Raw genomic sequence first — 22,703 nt, 5'->3', positions numbered from 1 at the left:
CTAAGGGGCGTGGCAGCCAGTGGCCACGCCCCCCCCGACGCTTCCCGTCAGCCCCCGCGGCGCCGCCCATCCCCGGCACCGGCCCCCCCCAGCCCGCGCCGTCTCCCCCCACTCCCGGGGCATGGGCCGCCTCACGGGACCGGGCCAGGGTCGCTCCAGGGTCTTCCCTTCCCCCCCCCCCGGCGCCTGGTCGCCCCCCAGGATCTCTCCCTCCTCCCGGGGCATGGGCCCCTTGGGAACCTCGGCGCCCCCCCCCCCCCCCCCCGCCCGCCCCACAAGCCAGGCCACAGCTCGTATCCAAAGTGAGTTTTATATATAATTTATCTGTACACACGAAGGACAAAGTACCTCAGGTCGGTGCTGGGGGGGGGGTGGAGGGGGAGGGCGCGACATCCCCCTCCCCCGGGCTACGCCCCCTCCCCCGTCCCCCCGTGTCCCGTCCCCCCCGCCCCGCCAAAAAAAAAAACAAACGAAAAAAAAAAAAGAAAATGAAAAAAAGTCACTTCATTATTTTTTTTGCATTTAAAAGGAGGGGAGCTGCGCCCCCCCCCCCGCCTCGCCCCTCACCGGCTGTCCCCCGGGAGGGAGTAGGACCCGGGGTGGTCTGGGAGGGGCCACGGAGGTGCTTTGCCTGCACCCCCCCCTTCCCCCCCCCCCCAGGCAGGCGGCACTTCAATTTGGCACATGGAGGGGGCTGGGGAGACCCCCAAACCACCCCCCACCCCCCGCCCCGGCCCCATCTCCCCTCTTTGGCACATGGGGGATTTCAGCAAAGGGGGAAGCTGCACGCCGACCCCCCCTCTGCAAACCCCCCTCCTCTGCAAAACCCCCCCCCCAACACAGCGCCTGGGGGCGGGGGGCACGGGGGGGGCACACACACACACACCACCCCCCCCCCAGCCACCTCCCTTGTGTCCATTTCTCCCTTTTTCCTCTTTTCCTTTCTTTTTTTTTTTTTAAAATATGTAGATTTTGGAGGTTTTTCCTTTTTTGCCTGACCCCGGTGCAGCCTGGGGGACACTACCCCAGGGCGGGGGGGGGGGGGCGGGGGGGCCGCCCCAAACAGTACGGGGGGGGCCCCCCCTAACTCCCTCCGGGGCCGGCGTTGAGGAAGTAGGTGGTCATCTCCCCCTTGCCCTTGACCTTGACCAGCCCCCGACACTCCAGCACATAGCCCTTGGCCGCCAGCACCTGGTACAGGTCCGTTGTCACCTGATGGAGGGGGACAGAGGGGTGAGGGGGGAAGGGGGGGGGGTCTGGGGGGGGCCCCGGGGGGCCCCCTGTCCCCCTCTCCCTGTCCCCGTCTGACCTGGATGCGGTCGGGGACGCCGGTGCTGTCCATGCGGCTGGAGACGTTGACGGTGTTGCCCCAAATATCGTACTGGGGCTTGCGCGCCCCAATCACCCCCGCCACCACCGGGCCCATGTTCAAGCCTGGAGGGAGGGAGGGGGCGGGGGACACACACACACACACAGAGTGTCACAGCCCCCCTCTGCTGTGGGGGCGAGGGCATGGGGCGGGGGGGGGGAGAGGGGAAAAAGGGGGGGTGGGTGGGCAGGGGTTTGTGGGTGTAAAGGGGCAAAGGGGAGGAGGTGCACAAAGGGTTTGTACGTGCAAGTGAGCGTGCAAGGGCAAAGGAGCGTGCAAATGGGCATCCAAGGGGTGTGCAAAGGGGGGGAGGCGGGCAATGGCAAAGGAGTGGGCAAAGGGGTGTGCAAGGGGTAACGGGGGGGGGGGGGGGCAAGGGGAGGGGGCGTGCAAGGGTTCATGCATGCGTCGGAGTGCGCGACGGCGAAGGGGCGTGCAAAGAGGAAGGGGCGTGCAAAGTATTTGCACGTGCAAATGCGTGTGCGAGGGCCGAGGGGCGCGCAGAGGGGCGTGCGAGGGGCGAGGTGGGTGGGGGGAAGCAAAGAGGGGGGTGGGCAAAGGGTTTGGAGGCGCAGAAGGAGCGTGCGAAGGGGAGCGAGGGCCTGCGGGTGCAAGGACTAAAAGGGACGTGCAACACCGGCCTGCGCAACGGAGCGTGTGAGGGCCCTGGGTGTAAAAGCGAAGGGGTGCGCAAAGGGTTTGGGTGTGCAAAGGGGTGGGGGGGGGCCTACGTGTGCAAGGGGGGTGTGGGCAAAGGGGAAGGGGCGCGCAGAGGCTTTGGACGTACGCGGGGGCGTGCAATGGCAAAGGGGTGTGCAAAGCGGGGGGGGTGTGAGGGCCTGTGTGTGCAAGGACTACAGGGGTGTGCAAAGGCCGGGTGTGCGACGGCAACGGAGCGCGTAAAGGGGCGTGCGAGGGCCGAGGGGGGCACAAAGCGGGCACGGGTCGAGCAGAGGGGGTGCACAAGGGCTTGTGCGTGCAAAGGGGCGTGCGGAGGCCGCGCGTGCAAAAAGGAAGGCTGTGCAGAGGGTCTGCGTGTGCAAAGGAGTGTGCGAAGGGCAAAGGGGTGGGCAGGGGCTAAGGGGGGTGCAAAGGGGAGGAGGTGGGCGACAGATTTGGGGGTGCAGAGGGGTGTGCAAAGGGTTTAGGTGTGCAAAGGGGAGCGTGGGGGCCTACGTGTGCAAGGGTTGGGGCGTGCAAGGGGGGTGTGGGCAAAGGGGAAGGGGCGCGCAGAGGCTTTGGACGTACGCGGGGGCGTGCAATGGCAAAGGGGTGTGCAAAGCGGGGGGGGTGTGAGGGCCTGTGTGTGCAAGGACTACAGGGGTGTGCGAAGGCCGGGTGTGCGACGGCAACGGAGCGTGTAAAGGGGCGTGCGAGGGCCGAGGGGGGCACAAAGTGGGGAGGGAAGGGGAAGGGGTGTGTGAGGGTTTGCGTGCGCCGAGGGGCGTGCGAGGGCAAAGGGGGCGCGCGAGGGCCCGTGTGCGGCTCTGGGGGCGCAGCGGGGGGGGTGCGGGGGCCGCGCGTGCGGAGGGCAGGCGCGTTGAGGGGGGGACGGGATGGACGGGGAAGGCCGGGGGGGGTGGGAGGGGGGGGGATGTCCGCAGACGGGGCGCTCACCGATCTTCATCTGGAAGTTGTTGAAGGAGTGCTCGTTGATGTACTTCATCTGCTCCATCAGGTGCATGGCGTAGTCGGCCAGCGCTGCGATGTGGCTCCGGCCCTCCCGGTCGTAGGTGGAGGCGTTCAGCCCCGAGGCCGCCATGTAGGTGCTGCCGATGGTCTTGATCTTTTCCAGCTGGCGGTACTTCTGCTCGCTGATGATCTGGGGCGGGGGGGAACAGCGAGGGTGGTGTCACCCCCACCTCTACGGTACGCCCCATCTTCCTCGCACCCCCTCCCGTGGTCTCTCCCCCAAGCCCCTCGCACGCTGCTCCACGGCCTCTCCAGCACCCTCTGCACCCCGTCTTCTTCCATCCCATGGACGGGGCTCCGCAGCCTCTCTGGGGCCCCGTGCACCCCATCCCACGGCTCCGTGAACACGGCTCCGCCTCCTCTCCGGCGCCCCGTGCACCCCGTCTTCTTGCACCCCATCCCTGTACGCCCCACGGACGGTGCTCCCCAGCCTCGCTGGGGCCCTGTGCACCCCAACCCCTGCACCCCACCCCATGGGGCTCCATGAGCGCTGCTCCAGCACCCCGTGCACCCCATGTACCCCATCCCCCCACACGGTGCTCAACGGCCTCTCCGGCACCCTGGGCACCCCGTATTCCTGCACGCCATCCCTGTGCACCTCATACATGCTGTCCCACAGCCTCTCTGGGGCCCCGTGCACCCCATCTCCTGCACCCCATGCCATGGCTCCATCAACGCTGCTCCACGGCCTCTCCAGCACCCCGTGCACCCCATCCCCTGCACCCCGTCGCCTGCACCCCACACACGCTGCTCCACGGCCTCTCCATCACCCCATGCACCCCACCCCCATGCATCTCACCCTCTGGTCCCCCATGCACAGAGCTCCGTGGCCCCTCCAGCACCCCATGTGCCCCATTTCCTGCACCCTATCTCATGGCTCCATGAACGCTGCTGCTTAGCCTCTCCAGCACCCCATCCCCACGATCCACCCCATCGCACCCCCACTCCGCCCCCCGGCACCTCGTCGAAGTCGGCGATGATCTCGTTGAGCAGCCGCAGGCACTCGACGCCCTCGTTGTTGGCCTCGAGCTCGACGTAGAACTCGGAGAAGTTGCTGATGGAGGCGAACATGACGGCCACGCACTCACAGGACTGGTAGTAGAGCTCGTCGTTGCGCCGCTCCCGTGCCAGGAAATGTGCCGCCACGTCCTTGGGCAGGATGTTGTGCAGCAGCCGCCGGTTGTAGGCCTGCAGCTCCTCCATCTCCTCCTTCTCGCCCGTCGCCTGCGTCGCACAGCGCCATGCAGGAGCCGCACCGGGGCCCCACGGCTCCCCCAGGGTGCGGGGAAGGGGACGGTCCCGGCCCCTCGTCCCCGGGTCCTACCTGCAGCTTCCAGAGGAAGTCGAGGCGGGCGGTGGACTCGACCTGCTGCGCGTGCAGGTACAGCGCCAGCGCGAAGACGGCCAGGATGACGGGGGTGACGTACCGCAGGGCCACCTTCCCCTCTGCCGGGCTGTGGGCAGCCCCCACCCGCTTGAGCTGGTGTGTCGGACGAGTCCGTGCCCACCCCAGGGACCCCAAGACGGCACCCACCCCAGTGATTCCCAAAGATGGACCCAATCCCCAGAAGATGCGCCCACCCCAGGGACCCCAAACCTGCACCCAGACCCCTAAGATGCCCCCACCTGAGGGATCGCCAAAGACGCACCTACTCCAGGGACCCCAAACCTGCGCCCAACCCCAGAAGATGCACCCACCCCAGGGACCCCAAACCTGCGCCCAACCCCAGAAGATGCACCCACCCCAGGGACCCCAAACCTGCACCCAGACCCCAAAGACGCACCCACCTGAGGGATACCCTAAGATGCACCCACCCAAGGGATCCCAAGGGTGCACCCACCCTGTAAGACGCACCCAACCCCAAAGACGAACCCGACCCAGGGACCCCAAAGCTGCACCCGGCCCCCAAAGCTGCACCCACCCTCGCAGCACAGACCCCCAACAAGGGACTCTCCTGCTGCTGCCCACCCTCATCCCGCTGGTCCCAGTTCCCTGCTGGTCCCAGTTCCCCGCTCACCATTCGCCCTGGGTCATGTTGAAGGAGGGCCTGGGGGGAGAGGAGCCGGGGGTTAGTGGGGTGGGGATGTGGCTCCCAGGGTGGGGACCCCCGAGGGGGGAACACCGGGCACTCACAGAGCATTAGCTACCACCAGCAGGTCGGCGTTGTCGAAGAGGGCGGCCTGGGGCCCCTCCACCAGCACCAGGTAGGTGGCCTCGATGGCCACCATGAGCAGCAGCTTGCCGATGCTGCTGATGTGCAGGAAGACGGAGCAGGCCAGCAGGCTCAGCACCACGCTGTAGCTGAAGTACTGCGGGAGAGACACGGCGGGGACGCACCCGTGAGGAACCCCTGCCAGCACCCCACACCCATGGGGACACCTTGCACCCACGGGGACCCCCTGCCAGCACCCTCAGGGGCTCTGCGCCAGCTCCCATGGAGGACTCTGCACCCGTAGGGACCTATGCCAGCACCCTGTATCTGCCGGGACCCCGTGCCAGCATCCTGTAATCTTAAGGATGCTGCACCTGCAGCACCCTGTACCCTTGGGGACCCTGTGCCAGCACCTTTGGGGACATGGGACCTGCAGGGACCCTGCGCCAGGACGCTGCATCCTTGAGGACGCCATGCCAGCAGCGTGGGGGATGCTGTGCCTGCAGGGACCCCACGCTGGCACCCTGTACTGTCAGGGACCCCACGCCAGCATCCTCGGGGATACTGTGCCTGCAGGGACCCTGTGCCAGCACCCTGCACCCTCGGGGACCCTGTGCCAGTGCCCATGCAGGACTTTGCACCCACAGGGACCTACGCTGGCACCCTGCATCCGTGGGGACTCCTTTCCAGAACCCCGGGGGACATGGCACCCATGGGGACCCTCTGCCAGCATCTTGCATCCTCAGGGACCACGCACCAGCACCCAAGGAGGACCTTGCACCGGCAGGGACCCACGCTGGCACCCAGGTAGGATCTCATCCCAGTGCCCTGCACCCGTGGGAGACCTGCACCCATGAGTGCCCCATGGCCACTCACCTCGGGGAAGTCACAGGCCAGCCCGTCACGGTGGCAGGGGCCCGCGGGGGTCCCCAGGGAGAAGTTGAGTGCCCGGAGCTGGCAGGGTCCCACAGCCTCAGGGGTGACGTTGAGCTCGCGGGCGGCGCAGTCCCGCAGGGACACCCGGCTGCAGGGGAACTGGGAGGGGAGAGAGGGGTGAGCCAGTGCCCCACAGCCCCCCGCAGCCCCCGACCCCACGCCCCTACCATGTTGACGAAGGCGGCGATAAAGACGAGGAGGATGGTGAAGACCCCGATGACGGTGCTGTGGGCGCGGGACTGGACAATCTTCCGGGAGAGCCGCTGCAGGGCAGCGGGGAAGAGCTGCGGATGGAGAGGGACCCCGTCATGCATGGCCGAGCCCCTCCGCGTCCCCCCACACCCATCACCCCTGTACTCACGGTGACACAGGAGTAGACGGCGCAGACAAAGAGGATGGCGGCAAGGAGGATGAAGATGCCAACATAGACACCGAGCATCAGTGGGGAGCTGGGGAGAGAGGTGGCCATGAGCACCTGGGGGGAGCAGGGGGCCGGGGACCAGGGTCTGGGGGGGGCTGTGGCACTCACTGGGGGAACACCACGATCTGGAGGCAGCAGATGAAGCAGAAGACGAGGAGGGTGCAGGCCACGTAGCCAGCGAAGCGGTCGTCCACCTTCTTGGAGTACTGTGGGGAGGAGAGGGGTGAGCTGGGCTGGGCCGGGGGGGGACAGGGGGGACGGGGAGGATGGAGGGGCCAGGGCAGAGGGGACCACGGAGCCAGCAGGATGGAGGGGACGCCACAGATTAGAGGGTTCAGAGATTACCCACGGAGAAGGTGGAGGTGACCGCAGGGGCTGGAATGGAGGAGACCACGAGGCCAGGACAGAGAGGACGCAAGGGATGGAAAGGATGGGATGAAGGGGGACAAGGAGGACCCCCAGGGAATGGAGGTGAGATGAGGGGAACCAAGGTGCTGATGGGGCCGGGACAGAGGAGACTTCAGGGGACAGAGGGGACCGCAGGGCTGGGAGAGAGGGACCCCCACCTTCTTCTCCAGCTCGGGCGTCTGGAAGGTGAGCAAGAACTTCTTGACGTGGTCCTTGCGGAGCTGGTCGATGCTGCGGGCGTCGATGGCCCGGCTCAGGAACTCATCCACCTCATCCTCGGGGTTGAGGGCCTCCTGGGCACCACGGCTGGGGACACGGGTGGGTCAGGACCCCTCCAGGCCACCGGCTCTGCCCCAGGGAGGGACTGGCTGTGACACCCCGGGCACCCCAGCATAGGGACACTTACTTGTCCTTACTGGAGTCGTCGATGCCCTGAGGAGACACAAGGGAGGTGGGGGTGTCAGGGACACTGGCGTGGATGGGGGGCACCCGCACAGATGATGAGGACATGGGGCACCCAAGGGTCACCAAGGCCACCAAAGATGGGGGACAGAGTCCCAGGTGTAACCAGGATGGGGTGGATTCCTGAGGGTTCCCCAAGCCTGGCGAGGATGGGGGGTGTCCCCAAAGGTCTGCAAAGGGAGGAGGGAGGGGCCTGGGGTGGGGGGGGGGATGTCTGACACCAGTGAGGCTGGGGGAGCCCTGAGGGTCCCCAAGGCCAGTGAGGACAGGGGGGATCCCCAAGAACTGGTGAGGACAGGGTGTACGCCTGGGGCTCCCCTTGGGCTCGTGATGACGGGGGAGATCCCCAAGGGCTGGTGAGGATCGGGGGGGGGAGACGGCTGGGGGTCCCCATGGGCCGGTGAGGATGGGGAGAGGCCCGGGGGCTCCCCGAGGCCATGGGCTGGAGCAGGCGGGAGGAAGCACGCGAGAGCTGCGGGCAGGGCAGGGGAAGCCCATGGCAGCCGCGGAAAGGTGGTGAGCGGCCGATACCGCCGCGGTGGGGGCCCCTGTGCTGAACACACACACACACCCACACCCACCCCCCCGCGAAGCCGCTCACCATCTGCCGGAAGGCCTTGGAGTCCTTGGTGCGGGAGAAGGAGCGCTCAGGCACCCAGCGCGGCACCAGCCCCTCCGTCGAGTTGGCGCGAGCCCGCTGCAGCTTGGCCAGGATGGCTTTCTCCTCCTTCTGCGGGGCGACGTGGCCCTGAGAGGGGTGGCCCCGGGGTGCCCCCCTCCTCCCTCTGTGTCCCCCTGACGTGTTCCCCCCCCCGCCCCCCCCCAACTCACGCGCTTCTGGCTGCAGCCGACGATAAGGAAGGTCTCGATGTTGTGCTCCTTGAGGTAGGCATTGCGCTCGCCCCCATGGCCCGGCTCCACCTCGTAGTCACCGTTCAGGTACTGCAGCGTCGCCCAGGTGATGTGGATGCGCCTGGGGATGGGGGGGGATGAAGGCGCTGAGCAACCCCTGCCCTGTGCCCCTCCCCCCCCCCCCCCCAAACCCCAGCCCAGCCCCCCCCCCTCATCCCAGCTCACCCGGCTTTGCCGCCCGCTTCCATGTGGTTGGCGAGGGTGACGTCGTTGGACCAGACGTCGAACTGCCACTTGCGCAGCCCCAGGACGCCGCAGTGCACCCGCCCGCTGTGGATGCCCACGCGCATGTTCACGTTCACCCCCGTCACCTCGCGCACCAGCCTGCGGACGGCACCGGCACCGCGTCACCCCGAGGCACCGCGTCCCCCACCCCAAGGCCCTGCGTCCCCGGGCCGCTGAGCACCGGGGATGTGCCAGCACCAGGGACCGGCACAGCCCCCCAAGGTGCGGTGGCACCAGGGACATGCCGGCACTGGGGTGGGATGGGGTGGATTCCCAAGGGTTCCCCAAGGATGGGGGGGGGGGTCTCCAAGGGTCTGCAAAGGGAGGGATCTGGGGGGGATGTCTGATGCCAGTGAGGATGGAGGACCCCTGAGGGTCCCCAAAGCCAGCGAGGACAGAGGGGCACCGGGGCTGGGCACGGCCCCCCAGGGCTTCAGTGGCACCGGGGATGTGCCAGCACCAGGGACCGGCACAGCCCCCCAAGTTGCAGCGGCACCGGGGACATGCTGGCACCGGGGTCAGGCACAGCCCCCCCCGGGGTTGCAGTGGCACCGGGGCTGTGCCAGCAGCAGGGACGGGTGCGACCCCCCTGTCCTGCCCCACTCACGAGATGGCCTCGATCATGTCGACCCCCATCTCCACGCAGCAGTGAGCGTGGTCCCCGCGCGCCTCTGGCAGCCCCGACACGCAGTAGTAGCAGTCCCCCAGGATCTTGATGCGCAGGCAGTGGTTCTCCTGGGGGAGGACGGGCAAGTCAGGGGGGCTCCAAGAGCAGCCCCCCCCGCCCCCAACTCCTCCCTTTGCCCCACCGCTCACCGCCGCCAGCTTGTCAAAGCGAGCGAAGAGCTCGTTGAGCGTCATCACCAGCTCCTGGGCTGTGCACTGTGAGGCCAGGCTGGTGAAGCCCTCAATGTCCGCGAAGAGGATGCTGCCAGGAGGAAGAGCATGGGCTGGGGAGGGACCACACACCACCCCGGATCCCCTCGGCTGGTGACAGCTCCCCCAAACCTCACCTCCCCCCAGCCCCTCCGTACCTGACATTGTCGTGCTTCTGGATGTAGATCTTGTGGAACATCATGTCCTCCTTCTTGGTGTTGATGTCCTCCTTCATCTCCATGGCCACGTGCTGGGGCAGCACCGAGAGCAGCAGGCGCTCCTAACCCCAGCACCGCCCCGTTAGCAGAGGACCGGGACCCCCCCCAGACCCCCCAGCCCAGCACGGGAGATCCCAAGACCCCCAACTCACCTGCTGGCGGTTCTCGCGCTGGAGGTGCAGACGCGCCTGGATGTAGCCGCGGGTCTCCTGGAAGGCCTGGCGCTGGGACACCTCAGCCGGGTAGTGGGTGCAGACCCCCACCACGTTGGTGCAGAGGAATATGAGGGCGTTGGCGCTGAGCTGATGGGGGAGGGGGGCTCAGTGCGGCCACCCGGGGACCCCTGGCCCCATGGTGAGACCTGGCTGGCTCTGCCACCCTCCTCTGCACCCCAAAACCCTGGCTCTGGTATGGGGGGGTGCTGTCAGGAGGAGCAGGGGGGGAACATGGGGCATGGACATGTGGGGACCTGGGCACCCAGGGCAAGGGGGACGTGGGGGTGCAGGGACCCAGGACAGGGTGGATGCAGGGGCATGGGGATAGAGGGGACCAGGGTGAGGGGGGTGTGGGGCACCTAAGGACGTGGGAAACCAGGGCAGGGGGGGCTGCAGTAACACAGGGGACCTGGAGACCCAGGGCAGGGGGACACAGGGCAACCGGGGCCGCAGGAAACTGGGGCACACGGGGACCGGGGCACGCAGGGACCAGGGCACCCAGGGCAGGGGTGGCAGAGGGGACCTGGGGACACATTGGACTAGGGCAGGGTGAACCGGAGGGGTTTCTGGGGACCCAGTGCAGGGGGGACATGGGGACTTGGGGACATTGGAAACCATGGCAGGAGGGACCTGGGAATCCAGGGCAGGGGGGATATGAGGATGCAGGGACCTGGGGCAGGGGGGACATGGGGACCAGGGATACGGGGGGAAGCGGGGACGCAGCCAGGCCCCGCAGGCCCTCGGGAAGCGGAGGAAGCCGGGGGAGGGCCGGGAAGCGGAGATGGCTGCAGCGGGAGCGCTGCGGTTTCCCCCCCTCCCCGTCCCTGTCCCTGTCCCCTGGGACCGGGGCCAGGGCTATTTATAGCGCTCCTTTGGGCTGGGAGCGGGGGCCGGGCACCCACCCGCCGGCCCCATTGCACCCCTCGGCCACGGGCCACAGCCCCATCGCTCCCACCCCATGGGGTGGGCACCGCTCAGGGGGGCTTCCCCTCCCGTGACCTCCCCACCCCAAGCCCTCCTGGCCTCGGCCCCCTGGCCCCCCCGGCATCACGTTCCTCGCCCTGCGTCCCATGGGGACGGCACGTGGCCCCGGCCCCGGCCAGGCAGGGCGAGGGTGATGGGTGGCCCCATGCGAGGAAGAGCATGCAACGCAGCGAGGCCCTGCTGGGGGCTGGGAACACAGCGGGACCCCCCAGTGCCCCCCTGTGCCTGCAGCACCCCACTGGGAGGACCCACCACCCCGGCAGGGAGGCAGGACAGGGGACACCGGCAGGGTCCCAGCCCCTCCGGGTGGCAGCCACCCCCCCTGCCCTGGTGCCCCGGCAGCCCGGGCAACCCCGTGGGGGTTTCCGCCGGCACCACAACAGGGGCTTTGTGGGTACCCCCCCCCCCGAGCACAGCCCACAATGGCAGGTCTGTGCACAGCCCCGCTGGGACAAGGGGCCCCCTCACCCCTGGTGCGGGGCTGCGGCAGCGGAGCGACCCCCGGCCATGCCACAGGCAGCACCCACAGCACCCTGGCAGGGGACCCCCACCGCCACGGGGCAGCCGAGGGGCCCCTCCCGCATCTAGAATTTTCCATGGGCAAGAAAAGCCCGATTTTGCAGAGAGGGACTCGGGGAGCCACCGACGGGGACAGGGATGGGGGGGTCCTACCCGAGGCCTCCCCCACCCCACACCCAGGCAGGCAGGACCCCCTCGGCGCAGCCTCCCCCGTGTGTGTGCCCCCCCCGCCCCAGCCCTACCTGCTTCCAGAGGAAGGGGTCGGTGGCGTTGCGGTGCCAGGCAATGGCGAGGTGCAGGGCGGAGAGGAGGACGCCGGCCAGCACGGCCGCCCGCATCCGCACCGGCAGCAGCGTGTAGGTGATGTAGATGAAGAAGACGCTCCACCAGACGCCCTCGGCCGCGCTGCGGGGCGCGACGGCCACCGTCCCCAGCGCCTGCACCCCGGCCAGCAGCCCCAGCACCACGTAGCTCACCACCCACATGTAGTCCTGGGGGAAGGCGCTGCGGCTGCACAGCACCATCAGGAGCAGGAAAAGAGCCGTGGCGCTCGCCAAGGCAGCGGCCACCGGCACATGCGGGGCACCAGGCAGGCAGTGGAAGAGCAGCATGACCCCGCAGACCAGCACCAGCACCCCCATCAGCACCGTCAGGCTGCTCTGGTTCATCTGGAAGAAGTAGCGCTGGTAAAGCCGCTCCAGTTTGGCCGACTGGAAGCGTTTGGAGCGGAAAACCTGGAGCAGCCGCCGCCAGCACTCGCCGGCCGATGGTCGCCCCCCGGCCCCCTTCGGCCCCTTGGCTTCGCCGTCCTCCAAGCCCAGGTCCACCGATTTGAGCCCCAGGTCACCCGCAGGCCCCTTCTTGCCATAGTGGTCCTCCTGCCAGGTGCAGTGCAGCCCCCGGGGGGGCCCCCCGCCCCGCTCCATCTCAGGGTCCTGCAGGCAGCTCATGTAGCGGGGGCCGCAGAGGGCGGCGCGGGGACGGGTGCCCTTCTTGCCGTTGCGCTCCCCCCATGCCGTCTTCCGCTCGTCCACCTTGGGCACCAGGATGCCGCTGAACCACGACATGCTGCGGGCGCCAGGAGGGGGTCAGCGCTCGGTCCCCCACCCCCGTGCCCCCAGAGGGACCCTGGTGCCCATGGGGGTGCGAGGCGGCATTTTTCCCAGCTGGCAGCGAAGGGCCCTGGTGTCCCACCCTGGGGGGACGCAGAGCCTAAGCCCCAATTCCCCCACCAGCCCCATGGCCCCTGCAGGTGCCCGGTGCCGGTGTCCTAGTGTTTGGCCCTGCCGAGGCCGCCCCAAGCCCGTCCTTCCCAGCGCAGCGACCTGCGGCAAAGCTGGAACCGTCCCGGGCGTCCCGGCCCTGTTTGTCTTGAACGGCGGCCAACGGCCCATACCGGGCAACCCGGCCCCCGGGGCACCGGGAACCAGACGGGACGTGGCAACCGGTCCCAGCCGCGGGCAAACGGAGGTGGGGATCGGCCGCCCGGGAAGGGCCGGCCCCGGCGGCGGCCGCCTCCCTACCCGCCTGCTCCGGGCACGGCCCGCGGCGAGCCCCGCCGAGCCCGGCACGGCCCCCCGGACCCTCCCGCCGCTACCGGGCACCCCCCGGGGCTCAGCTCGGTCCGTGTCCCCCCCTCCGCGCCGCACCGGGCCCCGCGCAGTACCCCGCTGCCCGCCCCCCCCCCCCCGCGCCGCGCCCGGCCGGCCCCGCTCACCTCCGCCGCCGCCGCCGCCCGCGGGGCCCCGGCACGGCCCCGCCGCCGCCGCCGCCCGCTCCTACACGGCGGCCGCGCTGCGCCTCCGCCGCCCCATCCCGCGCTCAGGCCGGGCCCCCGGTGGCGGCCCCGGTCCCGGTCCCGGCCGCAGCCCCAGCCCCGGCCCCGGCCCCGGCCCCGGCCCGCCCCGGCCGGTGCCCGCCCCCCCCCCCCCCGCCCGGATCCTCTCCCGGGCGCTCCCGACCGGCGGCCTTAAAGGCGCAGCGGCGGCGGCGGCGGCCCCGGTACGGCCCGGAACGGCCCGGTGCGGCCCGGTGCGGCGGGGGAGGCGCGGGCGGCAGGCGGGGGCGGCGGGCGCGCGCGCGGGCAGGGGCGGACCGGCACCCCCGGGGCTGCGCACACACCCGGACACACGGACACACGCACACACACACACACACACCCCCGCTGCACCCGCACGGCGGGGACAACGGGGACAGGGGCAGCCGCCCCCCCCCTCCCCCCGCGCACACGCCCCCCCCCCCTTTGAGTGTGTCCCTTGCACACGCACCCCAGCGCCCCCCACTCGCACGCCCGCCCTGCGCACCCCGACACATCCCTGGCAGGGACGCGCACACACACGCGCACACACACCCCCCCTTGCACGCTTACACCCCCCCTTGCACACTTACACCCCCCCTTACACACTTACACCCCCCCTTGCACACGCACGCAGACACCCTTCCACACGTACACACCCGTTTTGCGCCCACGTTACCCCCCCCCTTGCACACACACGCGCGTGCACACCCTGTTGCACACACACACGCACACACACGCACGGCCCCCCCCTTGCACACACACCTACGCCCCCCGGCCACGCACACGCACACACACACACACACCCTTGCACACGTACACACCCGTTTTGTGTGCACACACACCCGCGTGCACGCCCCCCCTGCACGCACACACACACACACACACACACACCCCGCACGCACATGCAGCCTCTTGCGCACACACACACACCCCGGTTTGCACGCACACACGTGCACACACACGCATTTTGCACACCCTCCCTCGCACACACACCCCCTTTCACACACGCCCCCCCCTCCCTTCACACACACGCACACACTCACCCCCACCCTTGCACCCACACCCCACACGCCCCCCCCCCTTTGCACGCCCCCCCATACACTCCCTGCCCAGGCGGGCACAGGTCACCCCCCCACACACAGGGGGGTCCACGCCTCCCCCCCCCCCCCCCCGCACCTCCGCCCGTACCCCACGAGTGTCCGTGGGTCAGGCCCTGGCACCCCCCATCCGTAGCCGAGCCCCCCCCACCCCACCCCGGGCCACCCCGCAGCGGCGACGCCGGGCCCCGCGGCCCCCCCCGCCGCAGCGCTGGGCCCCGGGGAGGGCTGATTAATCATTAATTAGCAGCCGCCGCCGGGCCCGTGTCCCCGCGGCCCCACGCGGAAGTCCCGCCGCGGGAGGGGGGGGGAGGGTGGGCAACGGATCCCGGCGTGGGGGACGGGACGGGGCGGGGGCACCGCGGGTGACACCCCGGGGGGAGGGGGGCCCAGCACACCCTGACCGGATCCGCACCCGCCGCCCGGGGATGGGGGCGCTGGGGGAGGATCCGGGCCGTGATGGGGGTCCCTGGGATGGATCCTGCCCATGCCGGGGATCCCCGGAACAGATCCCGGCCGTGACGGGGATCCCTGGGACGGATCTTGCGCACGATGGGGGGTCCCTGGGGTGGACCCTGACCCTGCTGGGGTCGGATCCTGCCCGTGCTGGGCATCCCCGAGATGGACCCCGGCCCTGCTGGGGCTCCGTGGGATGGATCCAGGCCATACTAGGGATCCTTGCGGTGGATCCTGCCCATGATGGGAATCCCTGGGACAGATCCTGAATCCTGCTGGGGGCCCCCGGAGTGGATCCTGCCCACGCTGGGACACCCCAGGTCAGATACTGCCCATGCTGGGGTCCCTGGGACGGATCCTGCCCGATCTGGTGATTCTTGGGATGGATCCTGACTTTGCTGGGGATTCCCAGGATGGATCCTGCCCAATCTAGGGCACTTCAGGTCAGATCCTGGCCATGTTGAGGATCCCTGGGACAGATCCTGACCCTGCTGGGGATCCCCGGGTTGGATCCAGGCCATACTGGGACTGCCTGGACTGGATCCTGGCCCTGCTGGGGTGCCTCAGGACAGCCCCTGGTGGTGCAGGAGCTCTCTAGGCTGGATCCTGCCCACATCAGCCCTCCCCGGGCTGGATCCCGATCATGCTGGGGCCCCTGGGCTTGGCCCTGGCTCCGCCGGGGATCCCTGGGATGGATCCTGCCCATGCTGGGCATCCCTAGGACGGATCCTGCCCGTGCTGGGCATCCCTGGGAGGATCCTGCCGCCACCGGGGCTCCCTGGGCCGGACCCGGGCCGCCCCTCTCCCCGGGGCCGCCGCAGCCGCCGCCCCTCGCTCCGCTCGGGCGGTGCAGTGATGCCGCAGCAGCGCGGCACCGAGCCGGATCCGGCCGCCCCCCGCGGGCACGGCGGGGACCTGGGGCGTGGGGCGAGGGTGCGGGGGCGCTCCGGCCCCCCTGCGGCCTGGCCTGCCCCACGCGGGAGTATATGGGGGCAGAAAACCCCCGGGCGGAGAGGCACGGCAGCGGCCCCGGGGTTCCTCTTTCCCGGTGCCGCCCGGACGGTGCCGGCAGCACGGCGGGTCGCGAGGAGGGTCTGTCGCCGGTGCCCCCCGGTGGCTGCCCAGCTACGGGGGCGCGGGCCGGACGCTACGGGGATGGGCGCGGGGGCGGGCAGGCGGGGGCGGGGACGGCCGGGACGCCCCGGCGGCCCCGTGTGATGCGGAGCGCGGCGGTGGCGGCGGCGGCGGCGCGGCCCTTCCCGGCGGAGCGCCGCGGTCCGGTGCGGGGCGGCCCCGCCGGGATCCCGGGGGGCTCCGGTTGGTGCCGCCGGGCATGTCCTCCCCGGCGCAGCCCGCTGCTCCCGGGTCCTTCCAGGTGAGCGGACCGGAGCCCTCCTGGCCGCCGTGGGCCCGGTGCGGCCCGGTTCGGTTCTGCCGGCAGCGCGGGGGACCGCCGGTGGCAGCGCAGCGGCGGGGCCGCGCCGCCCGGTGCCGCCCGGTGCTCACCGGCCGCCCCCGCCGCTCCCCCCCGCAGAGCCCCCGGAGGCTCCCGAAGCGCAAGAGCCGCTTCAAGCGCTCGGACGGCAGCACCTCGTCCGACACCACCTCCAGCATCCTCCGCAGGCAGGTGAGCGGGCCGGCACCGGGACCGGGACCGGCACCGGGGCGGGGCAGCCCCGCCAGCCCCGGCCCCCCGCCGCCGCGGCTCGCTCCCGGGGGCAGCGGCGCTGCGGCTCCGCATTAAAGCACGGACCGGGGAGGAGCGGCCGAGCTCCCCCGCCCCAACCCCTGCACCCGGGGGAACGGGGTGGCCGCCCCCGCCCCGCCGCTCCCCCGGGACCGGGGCTGGGCGCAGGCACCGGGCGCCGGTGGCATCGCAACAGCCGCTCCCCGTGGCTAAAAATAGCGAGCGCTGCGTCAGGGCCGGGCCGGCCGCCGGGCACCGGCACTGCGGCGCGAGGGAGGCGGCGGAGGGGCGGCGGGGGGGCCCCGGGGAAACTGAGGCACGGGCGGGGGAACGGGGCGGGGGGGGCTTGGTATACCGATCCATCAGCCGGCACCGGGGCGCCTCTCCGCGCTGCCCGAGGCGGGGGGCACGGACCCCCCCGCCGCCCCCCACCCGCCTGCTCCGATTCACCCCGGCCCGAGCGGTGCCCCCCGCCCTGGCCGCCGGCGGGGGAGCGGGTACCGGGGCGGCCTCGGGGAGGGCGGGGGGTTCCGGTAGGGGTGGCCCCGGGGGGCGCAGAGCGGCCCGAGCATCCCGTTTCTCTCCCAGGGCAGCACCTGCCCCCCCCCGGTAGTCCCTGGTACCCCCGGGGACCCCCCGCCCCGGCCCCGCAGCCGGTGCGGCCCCTTCAGCACCTCGGAGAGGGCCCGGCCCGGCCGCGCCGCGCAGCCGGTACCGGGGCCGGTGCCCGGTGCTCGGTGCCCGGGGCCGGTCCCGCAGCTGCCCGGGGTCCCGGCCCCGCCGAGCACTGCCCCGGGGCCCCCCGGTCCGGGCCGAGCCGTCCCGGTCCGGTCCCGCCGGTGTTCGTCCCGCTGCGCGGTAATGGGGCGGGCCGGGCCGGTCCCCCGGGGCTCGCCACTGCCCCCCTCCTCGGGGGCGGGGGGGGCGCGGCGGGGGGGCGGGAGCGGCTCCGGCCCCGCCGCAGGGCTCGCCCTGCAGACGGGGCTGCTACCGGCTCGGGGCAGGACGGGGGCCGCCGCACCGGAGCATGGAGGTACCCGCGGGGACCCCTCGCCGCCGTCCCGGGACCCCCTGCCGCGGGCAGCGGGGGGCGACACGGCCCCTCCGCCGCCGCCCCGGAACCCCCCACCTCCCCAACCGGAGCTGCCCCCCTTTGCAAACTCCCCCCCCCCTCCCCTGGGAGCTGCCCTGAGCCCCCGTCCCGGTGCACTGCACGGGGGCCGCTCGGCACCCCCGGCTGGCAGTGCAGCTCCAGGGGGTGCCCACCGGAGAGGGGCCGGAGCCGCCCGCCATCCCCGGAAAGGGAGAACGGCGACCCTCAACACCACCACCCCCTCGCCCCGGGCTGAGCTGGCGGGGGCGGCTCCGTGCGCCCCGGGGGGGCGGCGGGAGGCGGGGGCGGGGAGGGGCGGGGAGGGGCGGCGGCGGCGCGGCGGAGCGGGCAGGGCCAGCCGGAGCCCGAGCCGCAGCCGGAACCGGAGCCGGTGCCGGAGCCGGGCGGGGGGGGCGCGGGCGGCTCGGCTCGGCTCGCCCCGTCTATGTCGTTTTCTGACTCCAGCGCTACATTCCTGCTTAACGAGGTACCGGCCCCGGTACCGGGGGGGCCGGGGGGGGGGCCGTGCCCGGGGGACAGCGGTCGGGGGTGGGGGTGGGGGCTGCGCCCCGCGGGGCGGTGATTACGCCTCGGGGGCTGTGCCGGGGGGTGAGGGGGGGGGTTGGCTGTGTCCGGTGCAGGGGTTCGTGGCCGGTGCGGGGGGGGGTCTGCCGCCCCCCGGCCCTTTGTTCCTCAGCGCCGCCGCTGGTCTCGTCCCCTCCGGGCAGGTGCCGCCGGGTCCCGGGACCGGACGGGAGCGGGGGGAGGGGGCGACTCCCATGGCCGGAGACCCCGCGGGGACGGATGCTCCGGGCCGGTGGCTGCATGGGGGGGTCGTGCTGGGGCGGGGGGGGGGGGGGGGAAACGCTGGAGACGCTGTACTGGGGGGCCGTGCTGGGGTGGGGAGGAAGATGCTCGCGGGGGGGGCCGTGCCGGGGAGGCCATGTTGGGGGGGGCCATACTAGGAAACCATATTGACTGCGTTGGGGATGGGGGGGGGTCCGTCCGTCCGTGTCCCCCCCCACACCCCTGTGTGAGCGAGGTGGGATGCGGAGGGTGGGGGTCCCGGGTGCGGGGGGGGACCGGAGCCTGGACAGCGGCGCTGAGCTCAGATCGGCAAGGCCCAGGGGCCGCGCGGAGAGGGGCTGGCGGGGGGTGGGGGGGGCTCAAACGCATCCAGGGACCTATAAATATTTCACCGCGGCTTCTGCGCCTGTTCCGGGCGCAGCAGGCGATGGGTAATTACCAGCGGGGTGGGGGGAGACGGAGGGGGGCTGCGCCGAGCATCCGCTGGGCACCCCAGGGTGGGGGTGGGGGTGGTGGTGCGGGGCAGCTGTGGCAGGCCCACACCCGTGGGGGGGACGGGGACCCCCTGCCGCCAGCTTAGCCCTTCCCGGGGGTCTCCCCCCAGGACACAGGAGCTGCACCCCGGGGCAGCCACCGTGGAGCCCCAAATGCTGGGAGGGGCTGGGGGTCAGCGGGGGTCCCCTCCCCACGCTGGCACCGTCGGAGGGCCAGGCCCCTCTTCGCGGGGTCCCCGCAGCCCCCCGGCACTCAGCCCCGTCCCCCCAGGGCTCGGCAGACTCCTACACCAGCCGCCCGTCCCTGGACTCCGACGTGTCCCTGGAGGAGGATCGCGAGGGCGCCCGGCGCGAGGTGGAGAGCCAGGCCCAGCAGCAGCTCGAGAGGGCCAAGGTACGGGGACAGGGGACACACCCCCCCCCCAACAAAACCCCCCCAGGGGGAACTGGGGGGGGGGCCGGGGGTGCTGACACCCACCCGCCACCGCCATCCCCAGCACAAGCCGGTCGCCTTCGCCGTGCGCACCAATGTCAGCTACTGCGGGGCGCTGGACGAGGAGTGCCCGGTGCAGGGAGCCGCCATCAACTTCGAAGCCAAAGATTTCCTGCACATCAAGGAGGTGAGTCGGGGTGCTGGGGGGGGGGGGAAGGGGGGGTCAGGGACACACACACCCCCTCCCCCCCCCCCTCCAGCCTCACCCCTGCCCTGCCCTCACCCAGAAATACAGCAATGACTGGTGGATTGGGCGCCTAGTGAAGGAGGGGGGGGACATCGCCTTCATCCCCAGCCCCCAGCGCCTGGAAGCCATGAGGCTCAAGCAGGAGCAAAAAGCCAGGTAGGGACCGGTTCCCCCCCGCCCCCAGCCTCCCCCCCAAGCCCCCCACTTCTCACTCACCTCCCTCCTCCCCCAGGAGAGCTGGAAACGCCTCGGGCCTCGGCGACAGTGGGAACCGGCGATCGCCTCCCCCCTCCTTAGGTAAGGGCAGGTCCTGACCCCGAGGGGGCTGGAGGGGTGCCAGGGGAGAAGTCCCCACTCACTGTCACCAACCTCTGTCTCTTCTCTCCCCAAGCCAAGCAGAAGCAGAAGCAGGTGAGTCCCTGGGGCAGGGCTGTGCCCCGGGCAGGGGGAGATGGGGAGGGGGCTGGAGGCAGGGTGGAGCGCGTGGGGAGGGGCAGAGACACCCTCTCTGCCCTTGCTTATGGGCCTGGGGGGGCCTCCGGGATGCCGGGGCTCTCTGGAATAGGCTCATGGACCCCTTTCTCCCCGGGGGTGGGAGCGCAGGGCACTGACACATCCCCGTGTCCCCCCCCCCCACAGACACAGCACATCCCGCCCTACGACGTGGTCCCCTCCATGCGGCCCGTGGTGCTGGTGGGGCCCTCGCTGAAAGGATATGAGGTACGGGGGGGGGGGGGCTGTGGGGCAAGGGAGGGGGGGGGCTCACTGCACCCCCAGGGTGGTGGCCCGCACCCCTCGTCCCCTCCCTGCCTGTCCCATGCCGGTGGCGGGCAGATGGTGGGGCCACGGGCTGCTGGCAGGGCGCCGAGTGGCTGCCACCTTCCTGCTGGTGCCATCTGCCACCGACTCACCACGGGCTCACCGGGCTGGTGGCCCCGCTGGCAGGTCACCGACATGATGCAGAAAGCCCTCTTCGACTTCCTCAAGCACAGATTCGATGGCAGGTGAGACACTCCCCCCCCGCCCATCCCCTTCCCCCCCCAACCCCCCTCCTCATGGCCCGGGGCTGGGGCGGGGGGAGTACCCAGGTCCCCACCGCCGTCCCTCCGCCCCCCAGGATCTCCATCACCCACATCACGGCTGACCTCTCCCTGGCCAAGCGCTCCATCCTCAACAACCTGGGCAAGCAGGCCATCCTGGAGCGCTCCACCACCCGCTCCAGCATCGGTGAGGGGCCGGGCTCACCTCGGGGTGCAAGGACAACCCTCTCACCCCAGGGACAGCCTGGCCTGAAACATCCCCCCCGTGTCTCCCCCAGCCGAGGTGCAGAGCGAGATCGAGCGCATCTTCGAGCTGGCCAAGTCCCTGCAGCTGGTGGTGCTGGACGCCGACACCATCAACCACCCAGCCCAGCTGGCCAAGACCTCTCTGGCGCCCATCATCGTCTACGTCAAGGTGTCCTCGCCCAAGGTGAGGGGTGACCGTGATTCTGGGGGGGGGACGGCTGCCCCCCGCCGCGCCGTCACCCTCCTCTCCCCTCCCCAGGTCCTGCAGCGGCTCATCAAGTCCCGGGGCAAGTCCCAGGTGAAGCACCTCAACGTGCAGATGATGGCGGCCGACAAGTTGGTGCAGTGTCCCCCGGTGAGCTGGGGGGGGTCCCCTCTGCCCCGGGGATACCGGGGGTGTTCCTGAGCCCCCTCCGACCCCTCTCGCCTGCCCCCAGGAGCTCTTTGACGTGATCCTGGATGAGAACCAGCTGGAGGACGCCTGCGAGCACCTGGCCGAGTACCTGGAGGTGTACTGGCGTGCCACCCACCACCCGCCGCACGCCCCCCACGCCGTGCCCTCGCCCACCGGCCTCCCGGGCCTGCAGGTACCTCCCGGAGTCCCCCTCCCCGCATGCAGCCGGCACAGGGGGTGACGGACCGGGGGTTGGGGGCGGGGGGGAAGGGGGGTGGCAGCCCCCCGTGCCATCCCCGCAGCCCCGTCCCTACCCGCAGAGCCAGCAGCTGCTGGGGGAGCGGGGGGAGCACTCGCCGCTGGAGCACGACAGCCTGATGCCATCGGACGAGGCGGGGGAGACCTCGCCCCAGCCCTGGGGGGCCGCATCCCAGCGCAGCTCCCGGCACCTGGAGGAAGAGGAATATGCGGATCCCTACCCCGACCTCTACCAGCCCCACCGGCATCACAACAGCGGGCTGCAGGGGCCCGGCACGCCGGATCGCCAAACCGAGCGCAACCACGACAGGAACTGGCAGCGCAGCCGGCCCTGGGCCAAGGACAGCTATTAGGGGTGGGGAGGGGAGGGGGGGGTGGTGGGGGGCACGGCTGGGAACCGGCCCCCCCCCTCCTCCCCCTTCCTCCCCGGGCGCTCCCCGCTTCGCCCCAGCCCCACGCTGGGGGTGCGCAGACAATCTCCCTCTCTCGGGGATCTTCCTCTGCACCGGCAGCTTCCTCGCGCCCGGCCCCCGGGCACCTCTTCAGCCATAAGCATGGGGCGGGGGGGGGGTGCTGGCGGCCAGGATGCCCCAAGACACCCACCCCCACCCCCCCAGCTCCCGGGGACAGTCACATGCCTTCTCCCTGCCTCAGTTTCCCCGCCTGGCCTCCACATCGCAGGCTGTCTCATTCCCCGCAGGGCAGCTGCCATAAACAGAGGGTGCCTGCCCCCCCCCCCCCCGAAAACACCTGTGGGCCAGGTAATGGGGGGGGGAAATGACAGTTTTAGCAGTGTCCCCCATCCCGCACAGACCCGAGGAAGAAGGGGAAGGTGCCCGCTCCCCCCCCCGGGGCTTGGCCTGCCCCCTCCCCTGCCCCTGCATGGCACCCCCGGGAGAAGGGGGCCGCACCACTCGCTTCGCTCTGCACCGATTCTCCCTGCCCCGGTCACCGTTGCCAAACCGCTTCTCCCCCAGGGACGGGGGACAGAGGGGGGTGGCCGGACCCTGCATGGAGGTGGGGGGGGCTGCTCCATGCCTGCACTCGCGCTGCCCCGTCCCCCCCCTCCCTTCTCCCCACGTAGCCGTCACTGCACGTCACCGCACAGTCCTGTAAATACGGCGCCCGCTGCCCTTCGCCGGGGGCTGCCCGGTGGAGGGTGCCGGTGCTGGGCTGAGCCGCCCCCCCACAACGCCCCGGGGCCCTGGGCAGGGAGCCAGCCCGAGCCAGCGGGGGCGGGGTGCCACAGATTTGTTATAATTT

General features: G+C 71.1%; 2 protein-coding genes across 2 annotated transcripts; one reads left to right on the top strand and one right to left on the bottom strand.

Annotated features, from left to right (window-relative positions):
- Nucleotides 1-481: 481 nt before the first annotated feature.
- On the bottom strand, nucleotides 482-13,273 carry ADCY6 (adenylate cyclase 6). Its single transcript, XM_063359134.1, has 22 exons — nucleotides 13,108-13,273; nucleotides 11,633-12,458; nucleotides 9,825-9,974; nucleotides 9,613-9,734; nucleotides 9,395-9,506; nucleotides 9,186-9,313; nucleotides 8,519-8,677; nucleotides 8,273-8,414; nucleotides 8,043-8,171; nucleotides 7,386-7,411; nucleotides 7,138-7,285; nucleotides 6,680-6,777; nucleotides 6,512-6,599; nucleotides 6,318-6,434; nucleotides 6,091-6,249; nucleotides 5,196-5,371; nucleotides 5,080-5,109; nucleotides 4,386-4,515; nucleotides 4,022-4,285; nucleotides 2,987-3,191; nucleotides 1,310-1,434; nucleotides 482-1,212 (listed from the first exon to the last, which is right to left on the bottom strand). Exons 2-22 carry the CDS (start codon nucleotides 12,455-12,457, stop codon nucleotides 1,084-1,086), a joined length of 3,462 nt encoding a protein of 1,153 aa, XP_063215204.1. The 5' UTR covers nucleotide 12,458; nucleotides 13,108-13,273; the 3' UTR covers nucleotides 482-1,083.
- A 2,389-nt stretch (nucleotides 13,274-15,662) lies between these two features.
- On the top strand, nucleotides 15,663-22,666 carry CACNB3 (calcium voltage-gated channel auxiliary subunit beta 3). The gene is given in 15 exon segments (XM_063359093.1): nucleotides 15,663-15,938; nucleotides 15,941-16,116; nucleotides 16,276-16,368; nucleotides 19,094-19,216; nucleotides 19,320-19,442; nucleotides 19,543-19,658; nucleotides 19,735-19,799; nucleotides 19,894-19,913; nucleotides 20,142-20,222; nucleotides 20,448-20,506; nucleotides 20,620-20,729; nucleotides 20,821-20,972; nucleotides 21,048-21,143; nucleotides 21,226-21,375; nucleotides 21,503-22,666. Coding segments are annotated over 15 exon segments (1,866 nt in total). The 5' UTR covers nucleotides 15,663-15,727; the 3' UTR covers nucleotides 21,794-22,666.
- Nucleotides 22,667-22,703: the final 37 nt, after the last annotated feature.

Source organism: Chroicocephalus ridibundus, chromosome 24 (assembly GCF_963924245.1).
Source record: "Chroicocephalus ridibundus chromosome 24, bChrRid1.1, whole genome shotgun sequence".
NCBI lineage: Eukaryota > Metazoa > Chordata > Aves > Charadriiformes > Laridae > Chroicocephalus > Chroicocephalus ridibundus.
The sequence above is the reverse complement of the archived record's forward strand: the minus strand, read 5'-3'. Positions and strand labels throughout refer to the sequence as shown.